This window comes from Triplophysa rosa, linkage group LG10, assembly GCF_024868665.1.
Source record: "Triplophysa rosa linkage group LG10, Trosa_1v2, whole genome shotgun sequence".
In the NCBI taxonomy this organism is placed as follows: Eukaryota; Metazoa; Chordata; class Actinopteri; order Cypriniformes; family Nemacheilidae; genus Triplophysa; species Triplophysa rosa.
The window spans coordinates 4,544,797-4,567,077 of NC_079899.1; the positions used below are offsets into that span (position 1 = coordinate 4,544,797).

At 39.0% G+C, this 22,281-nt stretch overlaps 1 protein-coding gene across 5 annotated transcripts in view; it reads left to right on the forward strand.

The window, feature by feature from the left end:
* Positions 1 to 22,281, forward strand: part of mthfd1b (methylenetetrahydrofolate dehydrogenase (NADP+ dependent) 1b) — a 58,176-nt gene that overhangs the window by 8,127 nt on the left and 27,768 nt on the right. For all 5 annotated transcript variants that reach the window (XR_008963667.1, XR_008963668.1, XM_057343910.1 and 2 more), the window contains 6 exons: positions 10,055 to 10,191; positions 18,080 to 18,191; positions 18,525 to 18,652; positions 19,417 to 19,514; positions 21,573 to 21,746; positions 21,889 to 22,025. Coding sequence is in view for 3 of the 5 variants with exons in the window: in XM_057343910.1 (XP_057199893.1) it covers positions 10,055 to 10,191; positions 18,080 to 18,191; positions 18,525 to 18,652; positions 19,417 to 19,514; positions 21,573 to 21,746; positions 21,889 to 22,025 (786 nt within the window). In the remaining 2 variants the exon portion in view is untranslated. The remainder of the gene's footprint in view (positions 1 to 10,054; positions 10,192 to 18,079; positions 18,192 to 18,524; positions 18,653 to 19,416; positions 19,515 to 21,572; positions 21,747 to 21,888; positions 22,026 to 22,281) is intronic.

Genomic DNA, 22,281 nt, shown 5'->3' on the forward strand with positions numbered 1-22,281 from the left:
TTCAGCAGAACAAATAGATGAATACAGGTTTGGAACAACCTGGGGGTGAGTAAATGATGACAGAATTTTTATTTTTTTGGTAAACTATCCCTTTAAATTTTTGTTTTAGATACTAACTCTACCATACAGTGCAACTGACATAATATAATCACAGAAAGACAGTACATCAATGCAGAAAAAGCTTAGTCAATTCTACAATATAAATAACAGGTTCAAGAACATACCTGTAATGGATTTACCATCATGGTATGGAGCCTATTCATTGATTGTTCAAAAGCCACTTATTTTTCAACAAACATAGGCAAGGCAAGGCAAGTTTATTTATATAGCACATTTCATACACAAGGGCAATTCAAAGTGCTTTACATAAAATGATTGACAGAGAGAAATAAGACGTATCTTTAAAATGAAAATGATTTAAGATCACAAATACTTTAGATTTTAAGAGACAATAAAACAGCAATAAAATTGATTAAAAATGTGAGTATATATAAAAAGAATAAGAGCAAAATAAATTAGAAATAGAAGTGCAGTTGATGTAAACCAGTACAGTGCAGGTTGTAAATGCTCAGGTTGTAAATGCACAGCTAAAAAGGTGTGTTTTTAATCTGGATTTAAAAGTATCTACTGTTGGTGAACGTCTGATGTCTTCTGGAAGCAGATTCCAGCTATGGGTGGCGTAATGGCTAAACGCTGACTCGCCTTGTTTGGAGTGAACTCTTGTTATCTCTAGCTGACTTGATCCTAATGATCTGAGAAGTCTGTTTGGTTTATATTATGTAAGAATATCTGAAATGTATTTAGGTCCTAGACCATTGAGTGATTTATAGACAATTAATAATACTTTGAAGTTGATTCTAAAAGTAACTGGTAACCAGTGTAAGGACCTGAGGATTGGAGTGATATGCTCAGATTTTTTGGATTTGGTCAGAATCCTGGCAACAGCGTTCTGTTTGAGCTGCAGCTGTCTGATGGTGTTTTTGGGAATCAGTTAAACACTCTTTTGAAAAAGGATGTGGGAAGTGTGTCAAGGCTGCAAGTTGACACTTTAAGATGCTGTACCGTTTCCTCCGAGGTTTTGTTATCAGTTGTCTGAAATTCAGACAGCGTTACTAATTTCTGAAGTACTGAAGTCAGACTGACCTGACTGCCGCATGGAGCTTTGCTGATTTCCATTCTGATATTATTGATCTTCTCAAGGAAAAAAGTTGCAAACTCATTGCATTTGTCATCAGACAGCATTTCCCTGGGAACTTGCCTCGGGGGATTTGTTAGTCTCTCTACAGTTGCAAAAAGAGTGCGAGTGTTATTTATGTTGCAGTTTATCATGTTAAAGAAAAAGTTCTGTCTAGCTTTGCCTAAGTCAACATTGAAGGCATGCAGACTGTCTTTATAGATGTTATAGTGAACTTCAAGTTAGGGCTGTGCGATTTGTGGAAAATATCTAATTGCGATTTTTTTGACAGACATTGCGATTGCGATTTGATTTGCGATTTTAACTTTTCTAATTCAAGTTTCAGCTCAATATTGTTGTGTGGAGCACAGTATGGGTATAATTACCCTGCTGAAAGAAAACAACAAAAAAATTACAGAAATTCTAATTGTTTCCATTAAAACCATTACAAAATTCATTTTTGTATTGTGTTTTGGGCATTATTCAAATAAGGCTTACTGTTGTTCAATTGGTTCCCAGCTTCAAGATTACATCACACCATTAGAATCCAAATACCAGTGTACACTATTATAGTTTCCATTAAAACAAATACAACTCCCATTGTAACCCTTAAATCCATAACATTTTCTATTGTGTTAGTGAATTATTAAAATAGTTCATAGGTTACATAGGCTGATTTATAATTTTTTAAGTATGTGGGATTTTTTAAAACAAGTAGAAAATGTGCTGAATGTTTAATTTCATCCAAGTGAAATTAGCAAAACAGTTAGATAGAATTTACATTTGTTTGAAACGCGGAGCTAGGCGTGAGTTGACACAGGGTGCGCGCGTGCGTCAAGGCAACAGGCACAAGCGTAATTTATGGTTCTGCGTAGGACCTACGCCGTAACCTATGGCGTAGCCTACGCAGAGCCGCGTACCCTGTGCGTACCCTACGCCGTAGCCTGACGCGCACCTCTCCAAAAATGTAACTACGCGTCAACTCAACGCGGACCCTACGCGGACCGCAAACGCTGTGATTGGCAGCATCGTACTTCCTTCTACGCATTTCTGGCGTCTTCTTCTCTGGCGTCTTCTTCCGGCAAGTTCAGAGTCCACAAAAGAACAACTTGGCGAGCATCGACATCTCTGGTTTCTAGCTTTTTGTTTAAGTGATTTAATTAAAAGTAACTGTTTTTCTACTTCGATCAGCTCCAACTCCGTTAAGATGCGATCAGCTTCCATCGCTTGCAAACACTAGCATACACACAAAACATCGGCGAAGAAGAGCAACCCGGGAAAACACAAAGAGCCAACTAGCGTGGCGGCAGTACGACCCATATTCTCAATGCAGAACCATAAATGTTCACGACGTCGTCGTCTACGTACGTAGGCTACGCCGTAGGTTACGGCGTAGGTCCTACGCACGACTATAACTTAAGCTTGTGTGTGCGCATCAAGTTTAAACGGCTCGTCCACGAGACGCGCAAAGCGGGGCAGAGACGTGCGAGTATGAAACAGGCTATGTGTGCGCATCAAGTTTAAACGGCTCGTCCACGAGACGCACAACGCGGGGCAGAGACGTGCGAGTATGAAATAGGCTATGTGTGTGCATCAAGTTTAAACGGCTCGTCCGTGAGACACGCAACACGGGGAAGAGTCGCGTGAGTATGAAACAGGCTATGTGTGCGCATCAAGTTTAAACGGCTCGTCCGCGAGACGGGGAAGAGCCCCGCGAGTATGAAACAGGCTATGTGTGCGCATCAAGTTTAAACGGCTCGTCCGCGAGACGCGCAACACGGGGAAGAGTCGCGCGAGTATGAAACAGGCTATGTGTGCGCATCAAGTTTAAACGGCTCGTCCGCGAGACGAGCGAGTATGAAACGGGCTATGTGTGCGCGTCAAGTTTAAACGGCTCGTCCGCAAGACGCGCAACGCGGGGAAGAGAGCGAGTATAACACAGGCTGTGTGTGCGGTCTTCTGAATTGGATGGTTCTTTAGTATTTATTTTCCTAATATGATCGATCTGACTCTGCAGATGCCATAATAACACACACTCTCTATCACTTCTGCTTTCTGTTTTTTTTTTTTTTGATTAGGCATAACGGAGGTGCGCTCACTCTGTTGGTTAGCAAGAATGCCACTCAAAGCGGGCTTGGAACAGACGCGTTTCCTATATTTCACGTCGTTTCCACATCGCAGCCTCTTGCGATTAGCAAATCGCAACGTCTCACATCGCGATTGCGATTCGATTTCGATTAATCGTTCAGCCCTACTTCAAGTTTTGTTTTTCGCCACATACGCTCAGCTTTTCTGCATGTTCTTTTCATGCTTTGTACTGCTGGTGTGTTTCTCCAGGGTGCTTTAGGCCTGCCAGTTATCGCCTCGACCTTGAATGGAGCAATGGCATCGATAGCATTTTTTACTTTTGCATTAAAGCTACCGAGGAGAACATCAATAGAGTCTGCAGATATACTTGGTGACAAAAACATAGCATTCATAAATAGCTCACTGGTGTTCTCATTTATGAATCTCTTTTTTACAGAGACGGGTCTATCTTCAGTGGCAGGTCTGATTGATATATTAAAGAAAATACAGAAATGATCAGACAGCGCCATATCTCTAATAATAGTGGATGAAATGTTTAGGCCTTTGCTTATGAGCAGATCCAGAGTGTGTCCACGATTGTGTGTGGGACCGTGCACTTGTTGGATCAGATCAAAAGTGTTTAAAACATTTAAGAGTTTATTTGCAGTGTTGTTTTCTGTCTTGTCTACATGAATATTAAAATCTCCAGCAATAACAAAGCAGTCAAATTCTGAGGAAATAGCTGATAGCAGTTCTGAAAAGTCATCAACAAAGACTGAGGAGTATTTGGGAGGTCTGTAAATAATTGTAAACAGAGTGTGTGGTGCACCTTTTAAAGCAATACTCAAGTATTCAAAGGACAGGTAGTCACCAAGTAACACTTGCTTGCATTGAAAGAGATCTTTAAATAGAGCATCTATTCCTCCACCTCTCCTAATAGCTCTGCAAACATTTATAAAAGTAAAGTTTGGGGGGGCAGATTCATTGAAGATTGTAGCACTACAACTATCATCTAACCAAGTTTCATTTAGAAACATGAAGTCCAGTTTGTTACTGGTGATGAGGTCATTGACCAAAAAGGATTTGTTTTTTATTGAACGAATGTTTAAAAGTGCTAATTTAATAGTAACTGTTTTTAGTTTTTTATCCCTGTCATTCTCAGAGTGACGTCTAATAGGTAGTAGATTAGATAGGTTTGCCACACGACTGGAAAGGGCCTTAGTTTTTCGCTTACTTATCAGGACAGATATAGGGAAAACTAAAGGAACACTGGGTTCCCACTTGTTCTGTAAATATTTGAGATTGTTGCTGTTATCATAGCGGGGACCCAATTCATATCAGTTACCAGTGCTCTTTGCAGTCTTGTTTAGTCCACCTCCAGCAGATGGGGGTTGGTGTGATCCCTGGCGTTGTGGCAGAGGCCGGAGAGCTCTTTCAGAGGGAACGGGTTGGCTAGGTTAACCCAGAGGCTTTGGTGGTTGTGGGGCCTGTCGCTTTTTAGTTGAAACTTGTGGACTCGCGACAATAGAGTGGGAGAGTTTTGTTCCAGCAAACACTAGTTCCTCCATTTTCTCTGAGAAGCTCAAAAGAGATGATGTAGGAGAGAGGGAGAGAGTGTGTAGTGAGAGAGACTTATGTTGTGTCAGGATGTTGGACAGTTCCTTGCTTACATCAGCAATCATTACTTGAGGGAAATAGTATGTAAGTATAGCCCTGCTTCGAAGGTTTCTGATAATAGAGTCCCCCACTATCAGAGTATTGGGCTCGGCTGCTTTCTGAGCAGAGCGCCGTTGCCTGTTTGACACAGAGCGTCTGCCAGCTGCAGTGTCCACTTTTGATTTTTGCCTGACCACATTTGGGGATTCTTCACCCATATTCATTAGTGCCTCAAATCTATTTTCAAGATGTACAGGGGGTGGTAGAATACCAACATTGTCTTGTCGAGTCTTAGCCATATCTGGGGTAGATGAAGCTAATGCAGCAATTTTTGAAACTCTTGACAGTCTAATATTACGAGCACCTTTAGGTCTTGCGCCCTGTTTCTGTCAACGGTTTGTGTCCTCAGTTACCTTTGTTTGCATCTGTAAAGGTTTGTCTGAGCTCATTATAGTCTGTTGAGAAGTACTGGGTTCACAGAACTCACCTGCTATATGCTGAGGGGGTCCACGGCGAGGCTCAGCTGTGTGTTCCTTCAGAGACGAAAGTAACTTTGTTTCGAGAACTGCAATCTTTTGTAGAAGTTTGTGGCAGTTTGAGCAGCAGGTGGTTGTTGATCCAAAAGAAGGCATTTTCACACCAGTTTGAGTGTGGGCAGCGGAGTTATCCTTAAGAGTTTCAATTGTCGGCAGTAAGCTGGTAGACCACTATCCTAGAAAAAATCCTGGTTGCTGAGCATTCCAAAAGTTTTGAAGTATTTCCCAGAGTCTTTGGTTTTAGTTCCTAGTTGTTTAGTCTGAGCACTGTACTGAACCGCTGGTGTTTAAATAAGATAAAGCATAAAAGTAGAAGCGCAAAGTACGGAGAGCTAGTAAATGCGTCCAAACAGTAGCAAAGCCGGAAACAATCCCCGAATATTCCGAATAGAATAAAATTCGAAATAGTTAAAACAGGTCTTGCATCAGGATAGGGCTGCAACCAACGGTTATTTTGATAATTGATTAGTTGGACGATTATTTTTTTGATTAATTGATTAATTGGATATAAATGTAATTACATCTTTTGCTTATGGTAAGTAAATCAGATATGGGAAAAGTATACACAACTGAACTCATTTGCCTTCTCCCAAAATGTTGTGAATGTCTCTATAATTAATACACCTGGTGAGTTGATTCATGTGTGTCATATTAGAAGCAACTGACAATAGTCTCTCCCAAACGTGGGAGCGAGGGGAGGGTCGGCCAAGGAAATCATTTTTTGTGCCATGAAAAGTGAGATATTTGTCATTCATATGTAGTGAAGTACAGTAAAAAGTAAACAGAAAAAGTAATACTTAAGTACAAATACTCAAAAAGTGTACTTAAGTACAGTACTCAAGTAAATGTACTTCGTTACCCATCTCTGAACTAAATAAACCACCAAATCAGGGTATTTAGCCTATTATGTACTTTGCAAAGTGCAAACGCCACAAATTGGGTTTTACTAATATAATCTTTAATTTTGTCATTTAAACACCTCTCCCTTTTAAACTTTAAAACTGCGCAGCTTGAAGAGATGCATGCAGAACACGTCGGACAGGCCGCTTTCACATCTAGTTCGATTGCCTGGACCGAACCCTAGTTTGATTTCTCCTCCCTCCCCCGCAGGTCTGTGTTCACATTGTAATTTTTGCATACGAACCGCGGTGCGCTTGCGTCATCAAGCGGCGGCCACGTACTCATGTTGCTGGGTTACCGCTATGAAGGCGACAAGGCACCAAAATGGATGTAGCTGCTCGCATCACTTTTGTTGTTCTTTTTTTGAACCTTTGGATTTGCTTGCAAGGAAAAGATACTGAAACGCATTTGCATTTGTCTGCCGCAAAAGTATTACAATTGTTCCGAAGAGAGCGGGCTTTCCGCCAGAGATTTTTTTGGTGGAGGCAAGCAGAAATTATTCGCTGAGCAACAATGCCTCCTGGTTTTTGCAGTGTAATATTCCTCTGAAAATGATTCATGGTTGAAACAAAAATAAAATTAAGTGTAGAAGGGTTTTCACAGCCTGTTTGAGAAGCTCTGTGCAGTTGTTTTGTGTCTTACTTTAATCAAAATAAGGGTTATTTGAGTGGTAAAATTGGCTCTTCTGGTGTTATGGAGCGGCACTCTGACAAAAAATGTGAATTGTTACTTAAACTTGACGGTGTATAAACTTACACTGATAATCGCTGAAAGACAGATCTATATGCAACAGAAATCATTCCCTGCGTTCCATTCCAAAGTGATCATCCCTATGCCCTACTTTCTATGAACCGTAAAGCTCTTGATGCGGTGTGTCCAGCATTCTGACTTCTTTACAATGTTAAACGTGCTGTCTTCTCATGCTTAACATGGTCAACTTGTCAAAAAATGAGTTGGCCGTATTACGTAGTATTTCTGTGCTCGATTCACTCCCCCAGCGATCTTACAGGTTTCCGAAAGTTTTTTTCGAACATATAAAACTGTTTCGTAACAATTTTTCTTATTCCCTTATTGGACAATTCTCCCGGAAAAGCACGCGGCACGCCCCGCGGCAGCAAGGAGAGCAGGAGAAGGAGCATGCGCAGACTTCACTTTCACTTGTGTGAAGGAGAGAGAGAGAGAGAGAGAGCGCGAGCGCGTACGTTGGCGAAGTTCAGGTGTTTGTTTGTTCACTGCATTTGGGTGATGAATGTTATATAAACGGTGGATATAACGCTGGATTTGGAGATCGTTTGAAACTGATATATGGAGCCGTCCCAGCGCTAAAAGATGCCGGACATGAACCGCATGCGATGAGTGAAACTGATGTCTGTGTTTTGTTGGCAATGGATGTGCACGTGGTTTATTTCAGCCTACCCCTCCCCCCCGCACGTGCCGTATGCTTTTGGAAATAATCGTACAGCTGTATCTATCTTTTATAAATGTGATAAAACTAAATACTCTTTGAAGATACAAAGTATGCAGTACTACTCTATAGGTACTCAATATTAATATGAGATTGGCAGAAACCGCGTGTGTTAGGGCCGCTTTAAAATTCACTTGGCAAAAGGAGCAATAAAAACAACGTTGTTTTCTCTTTATTTGGACTAAGTGACGTTTTGTTTGGTGTCCCCTTCCCGAAGGTCCCTTCGGAGGGAGATATATTCTGTGTGTCTGCGCGCACTTGTGTCTCCTTTCTGCAGTGCAGAAACATTAAAACAACAGTGCGCACCGGACGAGAAGCGGCACCGCGCGTCAAATAGGCAGTGCCCAGCCGCACAATGCCTATTTGACGCGCGGTGCCGCTTCTCGTCTGGTGCGCACTGTTGTTTTAATGTTTCAAGTTTTAATGTTTCAAGTCATAATGATCTTTTGTGAAGAAAGGTTCGACTTCCAAATTATGTCATTTTAATCAAATTCAAGCATTTAAAGGGGCAATGAATTAAGACCTCAATTTTAATCCGAGATGTTGTTGTAAAAGAGGGAATCGTATTCAAGCGAACATCCTGTAAATGTCAGAACTGAAAACGCCCTTGTTACTGAAATTACAACTGTTATTGACACCAGGCTCAGCGAACGGCAGGTCCTGGAATGCACCTAGATAGGTTGAACACCGCCTCCACAGAAAAATATCAACAACTACTTCTGTAGCCCCGCCCACTAGTTCGCGAATGACTTTAGCCACACACAGTACACACTCCCGCATTTGTGATGATCGACAAACTGGTAACCATAGCGACATATTTTTCAGCTAAAGATTCGTTTTGTCTGTCAGTTTAAACTAAACTGCTAATATATGCGCTGCGTTGTGTTTATGCTCGGAAGGCTACATCACACAGCGCTCTTTTGCTGTGTTGCCATGTTTGTTATTAATAAGCGCTTTTATGCTTGTTGTTTGGTCTTAGATCAAAAAGCCTCGGCACTTAGGTCTTAATAAATGGTCTGTTGCAGATTTTAAGAATTTTTGGTCTTATAAAATATATAAACAATTTGCATTTTAAGGTTTGTTTTTGTCTTGTCTTTTTTTCTTATTTTTTCTGTGAAGATCTGGCAACCCTGTCACTTTAGCGAAGGGCTCTCGAGAGCGGCTAGCCACGTGTCATATGTGCAAAAGTGAGGACTTGTTTCACTGTTATTTTTATTTAGAGCGACCAAGTAACAAACATGCAACATTGTGCAGCGCCTGGTTGTGGAAGAACACAGTCGCTTCCTTCGGATTCTGATATTAAGAATGCGTGGTTGAAGTTTATTTTTAAGTACGTTCCTGCTCACGTGGGTGAAACATTGAGCATTTGTTTGCGTCATTTCACCATGGATTCCTTTGTGAACAAGGCACTGGATTTGCGGAGAGACTAAAATTAAAAAGCAGTGCTTTTTTCAATCTTATGTGAGTAAAACGTATTTGTACTATGCGTCACTATTGCTTTGTTAGAGATCGCTTGATATGTCCTGATAATGTGTAACCTAACATTACGTGTCTAACCAAATTCACAGAAGGCTCCAACTAAGTTTACTATGCAAACTGCTATCCAATCATAGCAGTGGGCGTTTACTTCCAACTCTTCAATCAGCACGACCATTAAAACAGAGCGTTTCTCCATCCGGCCTCAAAACCAGGGTAGAATTATTACCTGTTACTTATTGATTTTGATGTTTTCGAATGTAAAAACCACGCGAACGTCATAAGTAGACCTCAGACAACAGTATAAAATAATAAAAACAGCCAGTTCAGCACACCTTTAAAGCGGTTTGTTCATGGTGTGTGCGGCCAGCAACGATGCACAAGTTAACGGGTCATCTCAAACATTGTGAATGTTATATGAAGTTTTGACAGAATAGTGCTGGAAATACACAGGTCATACACACAATTCTGTGGACATTAATAAATGATGATATTTGATATTGACACAAGGAAAGGGCTCAGGCCTACAGAAAGATTTCTTATCACATGTAGCTTTGTAAACTGCTGGCATCTAGAATGAGTTTGATCAGCATTTTAATGTTCATAGCAAGTGCAATCTCAATTTATATTTTACAGTTTGTCAATGAATAAGATTATAATCTTCGTATACGCACCCCTCAAAATCCCCCACAGAGCCCCGGCACATAACAAATCCCAATTTAACCTCTGAATATAGCAGTGTGCATTACTGTATATTCACTCTGTATCTTTGTGTCTCAGGTGTGCCTTTGGCGGGAAAAAGGGCTGTGGTGATTGGCCGCAGTAAGATTGTGGGTGCACCAATGCATGACCTTCTTCTTTGGAATCATGCTACTGTGACAACCTGTCATTCCAAGACTGCAGACCTGCCCTCTGAGGTGACATCATTGTAGTTTGTGCTTATTACTGTGTTAGATATCTGTGCCTGAGTTTAGTTACTAAAGTAGGAAATGTGTACAGTTCATAAATGTACATACGTTTGGCCGATCAAAAGACTGTGTTTTACCACTTAATATTTATTTATTAAGTATTTATAATAAATACAGTGGGTAAGTATTGAACATGTCATTATGTTTCTCAGTAAATATATTTCTAAAGGTGCAGTTGACATAAAATTTTCACCAGATGTCAGTAACAACCCAAGTAATCCACACATGCAAAGAAAACAAAACAAACAAATTCAGTACTTAGTCTGAGTAAAGTGACATTGAAATAGTAAATCGTCTTTGCTATAACCAATCACATATTTAGAAACTACAATACTAATTTCTCGCTAGAAATGTAATCAAAAGTTATTGAAAATTGTGAAAATTAAGTGAAAATTAAACGTACATTTATACAAAACTATGCTCCAACGGGCGTTTCGGCTGCCATTTTATTTCGACCAATCACGTTCCTCGCATGTTGTTATGGAAACGACAGGTCTCCGTCATTGGTTAGCTGTGAAAATGGTGCTTGACAGGATGTTTTTTCAGAAAAGTTGAACTTTTTTCCATCCTCAAAAAAGTGCTCAGAGGACTTTTTTTGAAAACAAGCTTTACTCCATAGGATTATAATTTAAAACAGATGCTAGCAGCTTCAAAAAAGAAGTCAAGTGTGAACACAGACAGCTCTGTAGTGGTTCTCTCTTGAGCTGATGAGGTAGATGCTGAAATTGCTGATAGCAAACCAGCCGGGTGGATTGTCTGTTATTTGAGATTTGTTTAGTTGGTCAGAGTGAGAGACTGAAAGTGTGTGCAAAAAGCTTACAACCCTGAGCTCGTGATTGAGCAGACACCTGATGCTAGACGCTCTAGTGATAGTGGAGGGGCCATGCATGCTCGGACGCTCCATTGCGTCATCGATTCCCCGTTTAACCCCGCCCAAAAAATCCTGAAAAGAGAATTGGTGAAAAACTGTTTAACGGTTTAACTCCACAATTCAGTACTACATACTTCTGAGTCTTTGTATTGTGTTTCAGCAATACATTTCTAACATCTATAATGTGTTTAGAAACAATTCTCAGAATTCTCTTTACCCGGACTTTAAGTTATGTGTAATATAATGGATTGACTCGGGGAAATTTGAAATGTCTTTAATACTTTGTACAAAAGCCTTTGGCTGGTAATGACAGCTTCGAGACGCCTCCTGTGTGGAAATACTAGTCGTATGCATTGGTCTGGTGGGATTTTGGGCCATTCTTCCACACTGTCTTCAAATCTTGAAGGTTCCATGGGCCTCTTCTATGATCTTAAGTTCTTTCCATAGATTTTCTATTGGATTCAAGTCAAGTGATTGGCTGTGCCATTCTAGCAGCTTTATTTTCTTTCTCTGAAACCATCTGAGAGTTTCCTTGGCTGTGTGTTTGGGATCATTGTCTTGCTGAAATGTCCACCCTCATATCATCTTCATCATCCTGGTAGATGGTAACAGATTTCTATCAAGAATGTCTCTGTACATTTTTTCCAATCATGCTTCCTCAAATTATATGGTGTTTTGGGGTGATGTGCAGTGCCATTTAACCTCCAAACATAGTGTGTATTAAGGCATTCAGGGGCAGTTTCCCAGACAAGAATTAGCTTAAACCAAGACTATGCCATTGTCAATTTAAAAAACATACTTTACAAAAAAACATTACTGGTGTGCATCTTGAGACCATGCAACCACAGTGATATGTTTTAAGATATGTCAGTGTAAGTTGTTTTTGATCAAGACACCTCTGACATTTAAGTTAGTCTGGGACTAGGCTTAAGCCCTGTCAGAGAAACCGCCCCTCAAAGAGTTCAATTTTGGTCTCATCTGACCAGACTATATTCTCAGACAGTATTTCACAGGCTTGTCTAAATGTTGTGCAGCAAACTTTAAACGAGCTTCAACATGCATCTTCTTCAGCAATGGAGTCTTGCATTGTGGGCTACGGCGGCTGAGTACATTACTTATTGTTTTCTTTGAAACAGGTCTTTCCAAAGCTCTCCACAAGCGGTCCTTGGTCAATTTTTGTGATCATTCTTTTTACTCCATCAGAAATCTTGCTAGGAGCATCTGGTTGNGCTCGTGATTGAGCAGACACCTGATGCTAGACGCTCTAGTGATAGTGGAGGGGCCATGCATGCTCGGACGCTCCATTGCGTCATCGATTCCCCGTTTAACCCCGCCCAAAAAATCCTGAAAAGAGAATTGGTGAAAAACTGTTTAACGGTTTAACTCCACAATTCAGTACTACATACTTCTGAGTCTTTGTATTGTGTTTCAGCAATACATTTCTAACATCTATAATGTGTTTAGAAACAATTCTCAGAATTCTCTTTACCCGGACTTTAAGTTATGTGTAATATAATGGATTGACTCGGGGAAATTTGAAATGTCTTTAATACTTTGTACAAAAGCCTTTGGCTGGTAATGACAGCTTCGAGACGCCTCCTGTGTGGAAATACTAGTCGTATGCATTGGTCTGGTGGGATTTTGGGCCATTCTTCCACACTGTCTTCAAATCTTGAAGGTTCCATGGGCCTCTTCTATGATCTTAAGTTCTTTCCATAGATTTTCTATTGGATTCAAGTCAAGTGATTGGCTGTGCCATTCTAGCAGCTTTATTTTCTTTCTCTGAAACCATCTGAGAGTTTCCTTGGCTGTGTGTTTGGGATCATTGTCTTGCTGAAATGTCCACCCTCATATCATCTTCATCATCCTGGTAGATGGTAACAGATTTCTATCAAGAATGTCTCTGTACATTTTTTCCATTCATGCTTCCTCAAATTATATGGTGTTTTGGGGTGATGTGCAGTGCCATTTAACCTCCAAACATAGTGTGTATTAAGGCATTCAGGGGCAGTTTCCCAGACAAGAATTAGCTTAAACCAAGACTATGCCATTGTCAATTTAAAAAACATACTTTACAAAAAAACATTACTGGTGTGCATCTTGAGACCATGCAACCACAGTGATATGTTTTAAGATATGTCAGTGTAAGTTGTTTTTGATCAAGACACCTCTGACATTTAAGTTAGTCTGGGACTAGGCTTAAGCCCTGTCAGAGAAACCGCCCCTCAAAGAGTTCAATTTTGGTCTCATCTGACCAGACTATATTCTCAGACAGTATTTCACAGGCTTGTCTAAATGTTGTGCAGCAAACTTTAAACGAGCTTCAACATGCATCTTCTTCAGCAATGGAGTCTTGCATTGTGAGTGTGCATACGGGCTACGGCGGCTGAGTACATTACTTATTGTTTTCTTTGAAACAGGTCTTTCCAAAGCTCTCCACAAGCGGTCCTTGGTCAATTTTTGTGATCATTCTTTTTACTCCATCAGAAATCTTGCTAGGAGCATCTGGTTGTGGCCGGTTTATGGTGAAATGATTCCGGAATATGGCCCCAATAGTGCTCACTTGAACATTCAGAAGTTTAGTAATCCTTCTGTTACCAATGCCACCACTTTATTGACTTGATAGAGCTCTTAACCCATCATGAGATGTTTCTTGGGTAACACCTTGGTAATAAGACACCTTTTTATAGGCTATCAGTTGCGACTGAACCTGCTGATATTAATTTCCACTCACAAGGGGCGGGATTGATTTCTAATTACTGACAGATTTCAGCTGGTGTCTTGGCTTTCCATGCCTTTTTCCCTGTGTCATTCCTTTTTATTACACATAACTTAAGTACTGAACTTATTTGTTTTGTTTTCTTTGTATGTATGGATTTACTTGGGTTGTTACCAACATCTGGTCAAAGTTTCAAGTCAACAGCACCTTTAGAAACATATTAAAGCCATAATATGGAATATTTGGACCGCTAGATGGTGCACTTTCGAAACAACAACAAAAGGCGAAGCTAAATGACGTTATGTAGGAAAGTGGAATTATGAGACATGTCGTTTTCACCATCCAGAGGCGTATGGAGATCGCCCATCATGTTCACGGACGAGGTAATGAATGAATTTTATTTTATGTCATCGTAATGAATTAGCTTGCAAGAAACGTGGAATGTAATGCTATTTTAGCCTGCAACTGATATTGGACTTTGTCCATTGATTTGGTAGTGTAATGCTACACAGTTTTACCTGTTTAATACAGTCATACAGTCGTCGTTTAAAAAGTAAATTTGAACGAACCCACAGCATTTACAAGTAACGTTATTGGCTACATATTTTTGTGCGACATATACTGTATTTCATAGGGTAACTGCAGTCATAACTATTCAAATAATCTGTGCATGAGTATTTCGTGTACAATAAAAAAAATGTGCTTACCTGTCTATTAAAACACATGCGAGAGCAGAGTCTCTGTCGAGTCCAAGTTGGTTGCGAAGCTCTCTCCATTTAGAAAACGCCACACCGTTATTAATCCTTGTTTTATTTCTTCGTTTGTCCATAAGCCTGCTTGCCTCATTTGGCCTACGTTTACGCTTTTTTGGGTTTCCACATTGTGCAAGTGATTTTTGGATATTTCATAACAAAATTATTCCATATTGTGGCTTTAACTGAGAAAAATGGTGACGTGGCTTGTTCCAAAAGATTAGACAAATTTGTCGCCTTGGAATTATAAGGTTCTAGCTGCGTTTTTGAATTTCATATAACGTGCGGTTTATTTTCGATTTATTGTGCAGCCCTACTCACAAACGCATTTACAGAGAAGCCCTGCTGTATGAACAAAACCATGCTAGACTAAACTTGTTGTCTGTCACATCACCTGTTGTCTTCTGTCACTGTGTTAAGGTGCAGTGCATGAAAATGACTGATTTGATTGACAGGATTGATTCGTAAGGTTATACACAGTTGATCTTCTGACACCAAACACCTGCATCAACCAAGCGGCAACCTTCCGGTCTTTCTCGTGAAACCAACACGGAAGTGAATTAAACTGCAATTCATTGACAGCTTGAGACTGGTTCCAAAACAGAGCAGAATCTCATTGAGCCCCATTTTAAATTCCCAACTTTATAACAGAAAAAAGCATGTTTACAGCTTGGTACAAAAAAGGATTTTGGTCTATATAGCTAATTTTGCTCTTTATGACAACTCAGGGGGGGTACATTTTTTATAAATCCTCCGTTTAAATTATATTAAGCCTTAAAATTCATCATAATTAAGGGCGTGGCCACTTGAGTGACAGGTGGATTGATGTTGCTGTCTCTACATTCTATGGTCACTACCAGAGCCGTTGAGAGAGAGAGAGTTGCGTCAACTCTGTTGACTCCAGTGGAACAGTTTTTCACAGCAATGGCGGTTCATGGATTCTCTCAATAGTTCCCGGAAGTTAGTAATGCATGGAGCTACGGCTGAACAGACCAATTGAGGTAAACTTTTAACACATTTAAAGACGCAAGTCATTTAATTAATAAAAAATTAAAGAAACAATTAAAAGAAAAAATATAACTTGGAACTATCTGAAGGCTCCATGAATCACGTGACGCTTGGAAAATTTGTACTTCTTTTGTCGTGACTCTCTCTCTCGTTCAATGGCTCTAGTCAATATTAGCTTCAGCTCCACCCACGTCCCATCTCTTTGCCCATTTTTGATTATCCAGTGGTGACACCCATTTTGTGTGTCCATAGGGTTTATACATTACACCCCAGGTCAGTAACTCGATCTTTGTTCTGTAATGGGGACTAAATCCTGATTTCTCTGCAAAAGTGAACAAAATTGAGCTCAACAATGCTTTTCTTGTACTTTTTGCTTCCTTTTTTAGTATTTACAGGCAAATGTGAAATAGGTGGCACAAAGGGACAGTTTGCACCTGTAGGTCAGAACAGCTGCTTTTACATTAACATTTTCATAAATGAAATATTTAGTAATATTTCAAATGCAGTATTATGAAATAATTTAATTTTGACAAATTGTTTATTATACGTACCTGTAGGTGTTATAATGTTTGTGTGTTATCAACACACACAAACCGATAAATACTTGAATAATCTATTATAGATAACTGAATGCAGGAGATCATCAGAAATACAACAGGGAAACAAAACAAACACTAAACCAAAACAAGACGTGATCGAAAACCGAGTTGACAAAGGATTATAAATGCACAGGGTTAGAGGAGAGATCTAATCTAGACACAGGTGGGGTTATCATTAAGTGAGCAAAAATTTTGTTCCTTTGTATAATCGTTTTAAACAGAATTTCAGTCATTGATATTTCCTTTCTCTCTCAATGGGCTCATTCATGAAATGTTCATAAATATACGAGTAAACTCAGAGTAATTTGCACGTAAAACAGACCTACCCGAAAACTTTCATATGGATACACAAATACTTCGTAAACGTCAGATTTCGTAGTAAAATGTGTGTATGTTAATGAGTTCGTGATCATTCATTCGTGAACAGGGCACGCATGCACGCTCATTCACAATTAGAATAATCCCCGCCTATGAATTATTGCTACGCAAATTACGTATCTCGGAATGCTGGAATCCTCTGGACTTCATTCTCTGGTTTGGCTACATTATATTGCATAAATGCAAAATAGACTAATAAGGCTATATGCTTACAAATAAATTAATCAATTAAACTGTCCCCATCAAAGTGTTTTTAGCCAGCTAAAATAATAATACTTGGTGCTCTTCTGAAAACGACCAGCTAGCGCCTGAGAATGCTTTAGAGGCACTGCGCGTTATTCCGGAGATGTGGTTGCATACTTGTTACTAGTATCTTATTTCGAACAATATTACTTAATATGAAAATGCAGTAACCATTAATATTAACTTCTCGACTGTTGTGTATGATGGTTGGTCAATGTAGTGTTTGTCCCGCCTCTTCTCCACTGTGATTGGACGGCTGTGTTAAAAAGGACAGTGACGAGCTCTGCGTTTTACCCAAAGTTAAAAAGTATAAAATGATTAAGACAGGGCATAAGAATTCATGAAATATTATTATGATATATAGCGCAGCAAAATGCAGTGTCATCAGTTTGTCTAAAAGAATACAGAACGTCACGTGCGGTTTTACGCACTATTTACACGTGGTATGGAGCAGGTGTTCGTTTCTTTCGTACCAACTAACATTTTGAAAATACGAACATTTTCATGAATACAAAAATGTACGTCAAAACGACTTTACGAACGATTTACACTGAAAATCGTTCTGCTCGTGTTTCATGAATAAGGCCCAATGATTAATAGGGTTAACTCACAAAATTCGATATCTTTTTCCATTACTATTTTTTTATGTATATAAATATATGTAGCTCAGTGGTAAGAGCATGGCGCTAGCAATGCCAAGGTCGTGGGTTCGATCCCAGGGGATTGCACATACTTAGAAACAAAATGTATCGGATAATGCAATGTAAGTCGCTTTGGATAAAAGTGTCTGCCAAATGCATAAATGTAAATATATATGGAATGTTTCTCACAGCCACAGTCCTTTTCGTGTGAATGTTGTGTTTACATCTGTATTTCATCATGGCACTGATTTCTTCTAAATAAACTAAAGCTAAATCATGCGTTGAGTTTTGCAGCAGTGATCTTTACTACACTCAATGTATTCTTTAGTTTTACACAGAACATTATATACAACCCTCCAATTACTGAAAACGTAACTTTATTTATTTTAAGTCATTTACGATACATAAAATAGTGCCAGAATAACCAAGCACATTGCCTTATAAAATGTGTTCCTGGTTAAATGAAATTCAAGCTTTCATACTAGTGTGTTGTGACTAGCAATAAATAACTGATACTTGAGCCTGTGAATATGAATTTGTTTTACTGTTGTAGACAGTCTTTCTTATTTGAAATCAACACCTGGATTCAGTGTTAATTACTGAATGCATCTTGCTTCATTTTGTAGGTGGGAATGGCAGACATCCTGGTGACTGCGATTGGAAAACCAGAGATGGTTCGAGGAGACTGGCTAAAGAAGGGAGCCGTGGTCATTGACTGTGGTATTAACACCGTCCCTGGTGAGCGTTTTGAACATGTAGCCAGATGCCTTTTGTTTAGAACCTTCTGTAGATCTTATGATGCATTACGCATAAGCTTACATAAATATAGTTTACATATGCCTGTTATGTGATACTACCGTATTTATCATTATCAGAGATGCAGGATATAAATATCATTTCAAATGAATGCCACTGTCAGTATTTTAAACGCAGTGCATCCATTTATATTTTTGCCAATCTATGTTTATGCATTACAAAAATGTTATGTAATATTAGCTAGTACAGTTATTTAACTTGGATGATGTTACTTCTGATAAAATGCTTTTGATGTGAGTAATGATGTCCTCTCAGACAGCAACAGACCTAGCGGAAAGAAAGTCGTTGGGGACGTTCACTTTGATTCTGCCAAAGATCAGGCTGCATTCATCACACCTGTACCTGGAGGTGTCGGCCCTATGACCGTAGCCATGCTTATGGAGGTATTGTGGTCTTTGACTACTTTATCAAGTAACAGCACATTGGTTGTAGTAGGATTATACACTGGCTGTCCAAAAAAGTCACACGCTCTAATATTTCGTTGGACCGCCCTTAGCTTTGATTACGTATCATTTTGATGAGGGGAGAGTCGGACCGCTGCGCAAAGTCTTCTCCAGTACATCCCAAAGATTCTCAATGGGGTTAAGGCAGGGGTCGACAACCTTTGTGACCAAAAGAGCCTTTTTGGGCCCTCTCCCACCAAATAAAATTTGTCTAGAGCCGTAAAATATATGTAACCTTTAAATGACTAACACAGGTTGTTATGCATGTGAGGTAGTAGTAGTTACCCAGTTGCACCACTAGGTGGCAATATAGTGCGATTTTTATTGTATTGAGATGTTAGCAATTTATACTTTTTATATTTTCGTCCCTGGCAAGAAGTGGGAGTGTTGCAATAGGAGAGTTGCGTCGCGGTGTTGCACGTGCTGCTTTAGTTAGACTTCAGCTTTTTTCTGTGAACTTTTGTTTTGGCTTTTGTTTTCGTAACATTTTACGATACTGTCCATATAGTGGATGCAGTTGGTAGTTCTTTAACTTTTATGCAGCCAAATGACAGACAAGTAACAGCACCAGTGTAGAGTGACCTCGGGCAAAGGAATCATAGAAAAAAAGAAATATTTTTAATGTAAATTTAGTTATTTGCTTTTAAAACCATGTATTTTATGATAGAATCTTATAATTATAATTGTCTCTAATTTCTCATCAGAACACAGTTTTGAGTGCTAAACAATTCCTTCAAGCAAAAGAACCAGGGAAGTGGAACATAAGTTACACAAAACTCAACCTGCAATGTCCTGTTCCGAGGTTAGATGCATTTTCATTTTACTTCTCACTTTTAGTTTACTAATAGTTTTCTTGATCAACAGACGATAGCTCTGTGAAATACAAAAACAAATTGTCACCATCTTTTTTATGAACCTGATTACTTTGAATCTTCATTGCATTCTTAGATTGTGGCAAATCTGCTCACTGTATTTGAGACAATTTACAGTTTCAGTTCATTTGAAATTGATGGCAGTATTAAAATGCTACTTGGGACTTTCTTTTTTACTCCACATTTGATGGCATTGTAACGGCAATTAATAGGAAACCTTTGTCATGTGACCATGTCTTTACGAAGTGTTCATTAAATCAGTGGTTCTCAAACTTTTTTGTTGTAAGGCCTACTTTGTGTAGAGTGCATTGCTTTGCGGCCCCCCAAATAATGACTTATAATCTTAAACTTAAAATTTTAATTAAACCAAGAAAATATTCAGTTAAACAATGCTAAAACATCAATTCTTTTGGTTGGTGACGTTGTTTTTCTGATGTTTGATTGCACAAAATTTATGATAAATATGTATATTTCTAAAATGCCACAAAATCTGTGGTCCCCCTGGAACCATTTTGGGGCCCCCGAGGAGGCCACGGCCCCCAGTTTGAGAACCACTGCATTAAATACAGTTTGTTTTTAGGAGAATTATTTTTGAGGTTTAATTTGGAGTTTGTTTCTTGTGGTTACATTATCCAAATGTTTTGCTTGTCCATACATTGTCTATACTGTTGGGTTAAAAAAGGGGGTTTATGTCAAAACAAAATGTAGACATGTCTAAACATATTGCATATAGCAGGGATAGGGTTTTTCTGTATAAATACGAATTTCCGTATTTAATTTTTGATGGGATTGGGGGGTGGGGGTTTGGGGACGTGCGCGTAGTCCTCATACAACCGGCCAACAGGATCATTTCTACGCTCTCTACATCATGCACACGCTTGTTATAAATGCAGAGCGACCGCTTCATTCAGAACATCATTTTGCGAGTTATCTTTATGTATCCAGAGAGTCCGTGAAAAATTGACGCCAAACACCGTTGTTTTGGTACTCAAAAAAGCTTGTGGTGTGATTTTTATTTAAGTGGGGAACTGAACACCGTTTTGTAACGTATACAGAAAATCCCGAGTCTGGAAGTCGAGACGTCTATATGCTTTACATTATCTATATACAGAGACTAAAATTGGCCATTCCGCGCGATTTAATGACTTCAAACTATACAAATGGCCGATCTAGTCACTATCTTTACATAAACGCGTTGAAGTCTCTACTGAATGCATACATTTAAATGAACTTAAACCGCAACATGCATCGTTTGCAAATACCTTTATTACATGCAGATTAATGCGGACAAACACTGTATGAATGATGTAGATACGCCATCTAGTGACCAGAGTATTCTTTACTTTTTGTGTTCAATTATTGTTTAATGAATTATTGCTGATTACAATAAAAATAAAATTAGGCCTAATATAAACTACATACTGTAAGGGGTGCCACTTGTTAATCCCATTTTATTTGACATTGGCATAAGATATTTGCACAAAGCATCAACCTATTTTACTAAATATTGTTAAGGTGACTGTTAGACTAATCAACTTTTGAACTGATATTTCCAAAATTGCCAGTCAGAATTGGTAAACTATAATAGTTTGTTTTTGTGTTGCTAAGTGAAAAATATCTATTTTTGGCAAACAGTTGCATGTTTTAATCATGTAAAATTTAATTAATAACATTAAGGACTATTTTTGGGTGGGATTGGGGTTGGGTATGTGTTGTGCGTGCAGTCTTCCTTCTTTTTTGTCCTTTGCTGATCACATCCCTGATATGTGTTATGTATACATATGTATACACTTTCTAACATGGAAACAAAATGTTAAAATGTTAAACTCTTTTCTTATAAATATATTTAGTATATTTAAAATATATTTAAAAAAGCTTTTTTCCTTTGTTAATTTACTCTGGGGATGGTTTACTTTTTCACAGCATATCCATAAAATGTATACTGTCTTATAATTAAAGATAGTATATTTGTTTATTTTTCCCTGCAGCGATATTGTCATCTCTCGCTCCGGTGTACCCAAACCCATTGAGCTTCTTAGTAAGGAAATTGGTATTTTTCCGGACGAGGTTGAACTTTATGGTAAAACCAAGGCCAAAGTCCAGCTGAAAATGCTTGATCGGCTGCAGGCACAACCAAATGGCAAATATGTGGTCGTAACCGGGTAAAAATCTTTTTCATCTCTTTTTCACATGTGAAGTTGAATTCACATTGTGTGAGTTTGCATAGGTTTGTGTAGGGCTGGTGGCTTTGGGGTTTTTCTAATTGAATGAAACACTTATGCATGTATGCTATTTTAAATGTAGAATCACACCGACTCCTCTGGGTGAAGGAAAGAGCACAACTACAATAGGCTTGGTTCAGGCACTCGGGGCTCATCTCAAACATAATGCATTTGCATGTGTACGCCAACCATCACAAGGTCCAACATTTGGCATCAAAGGTAAATTAAACTGATATTCAGACATCGAACCTGCACTCACAGAACTACATAGCAACCTCTGCAGATTTTGAGGTTTTGCACACACGTCATAAGATTCTACACATCCTTACACATCTTATATGTTAAAAACCTTGGATCATTTTATAAAGCTTTCATCTTCCAATAAGAGTGTACCACATTGAAATAGGTTTTGCATTCCTCAGTTTTTATTACACATTTTACAGAATTTCTTGCAGAAAAGAGAAGTCTCAGCCTG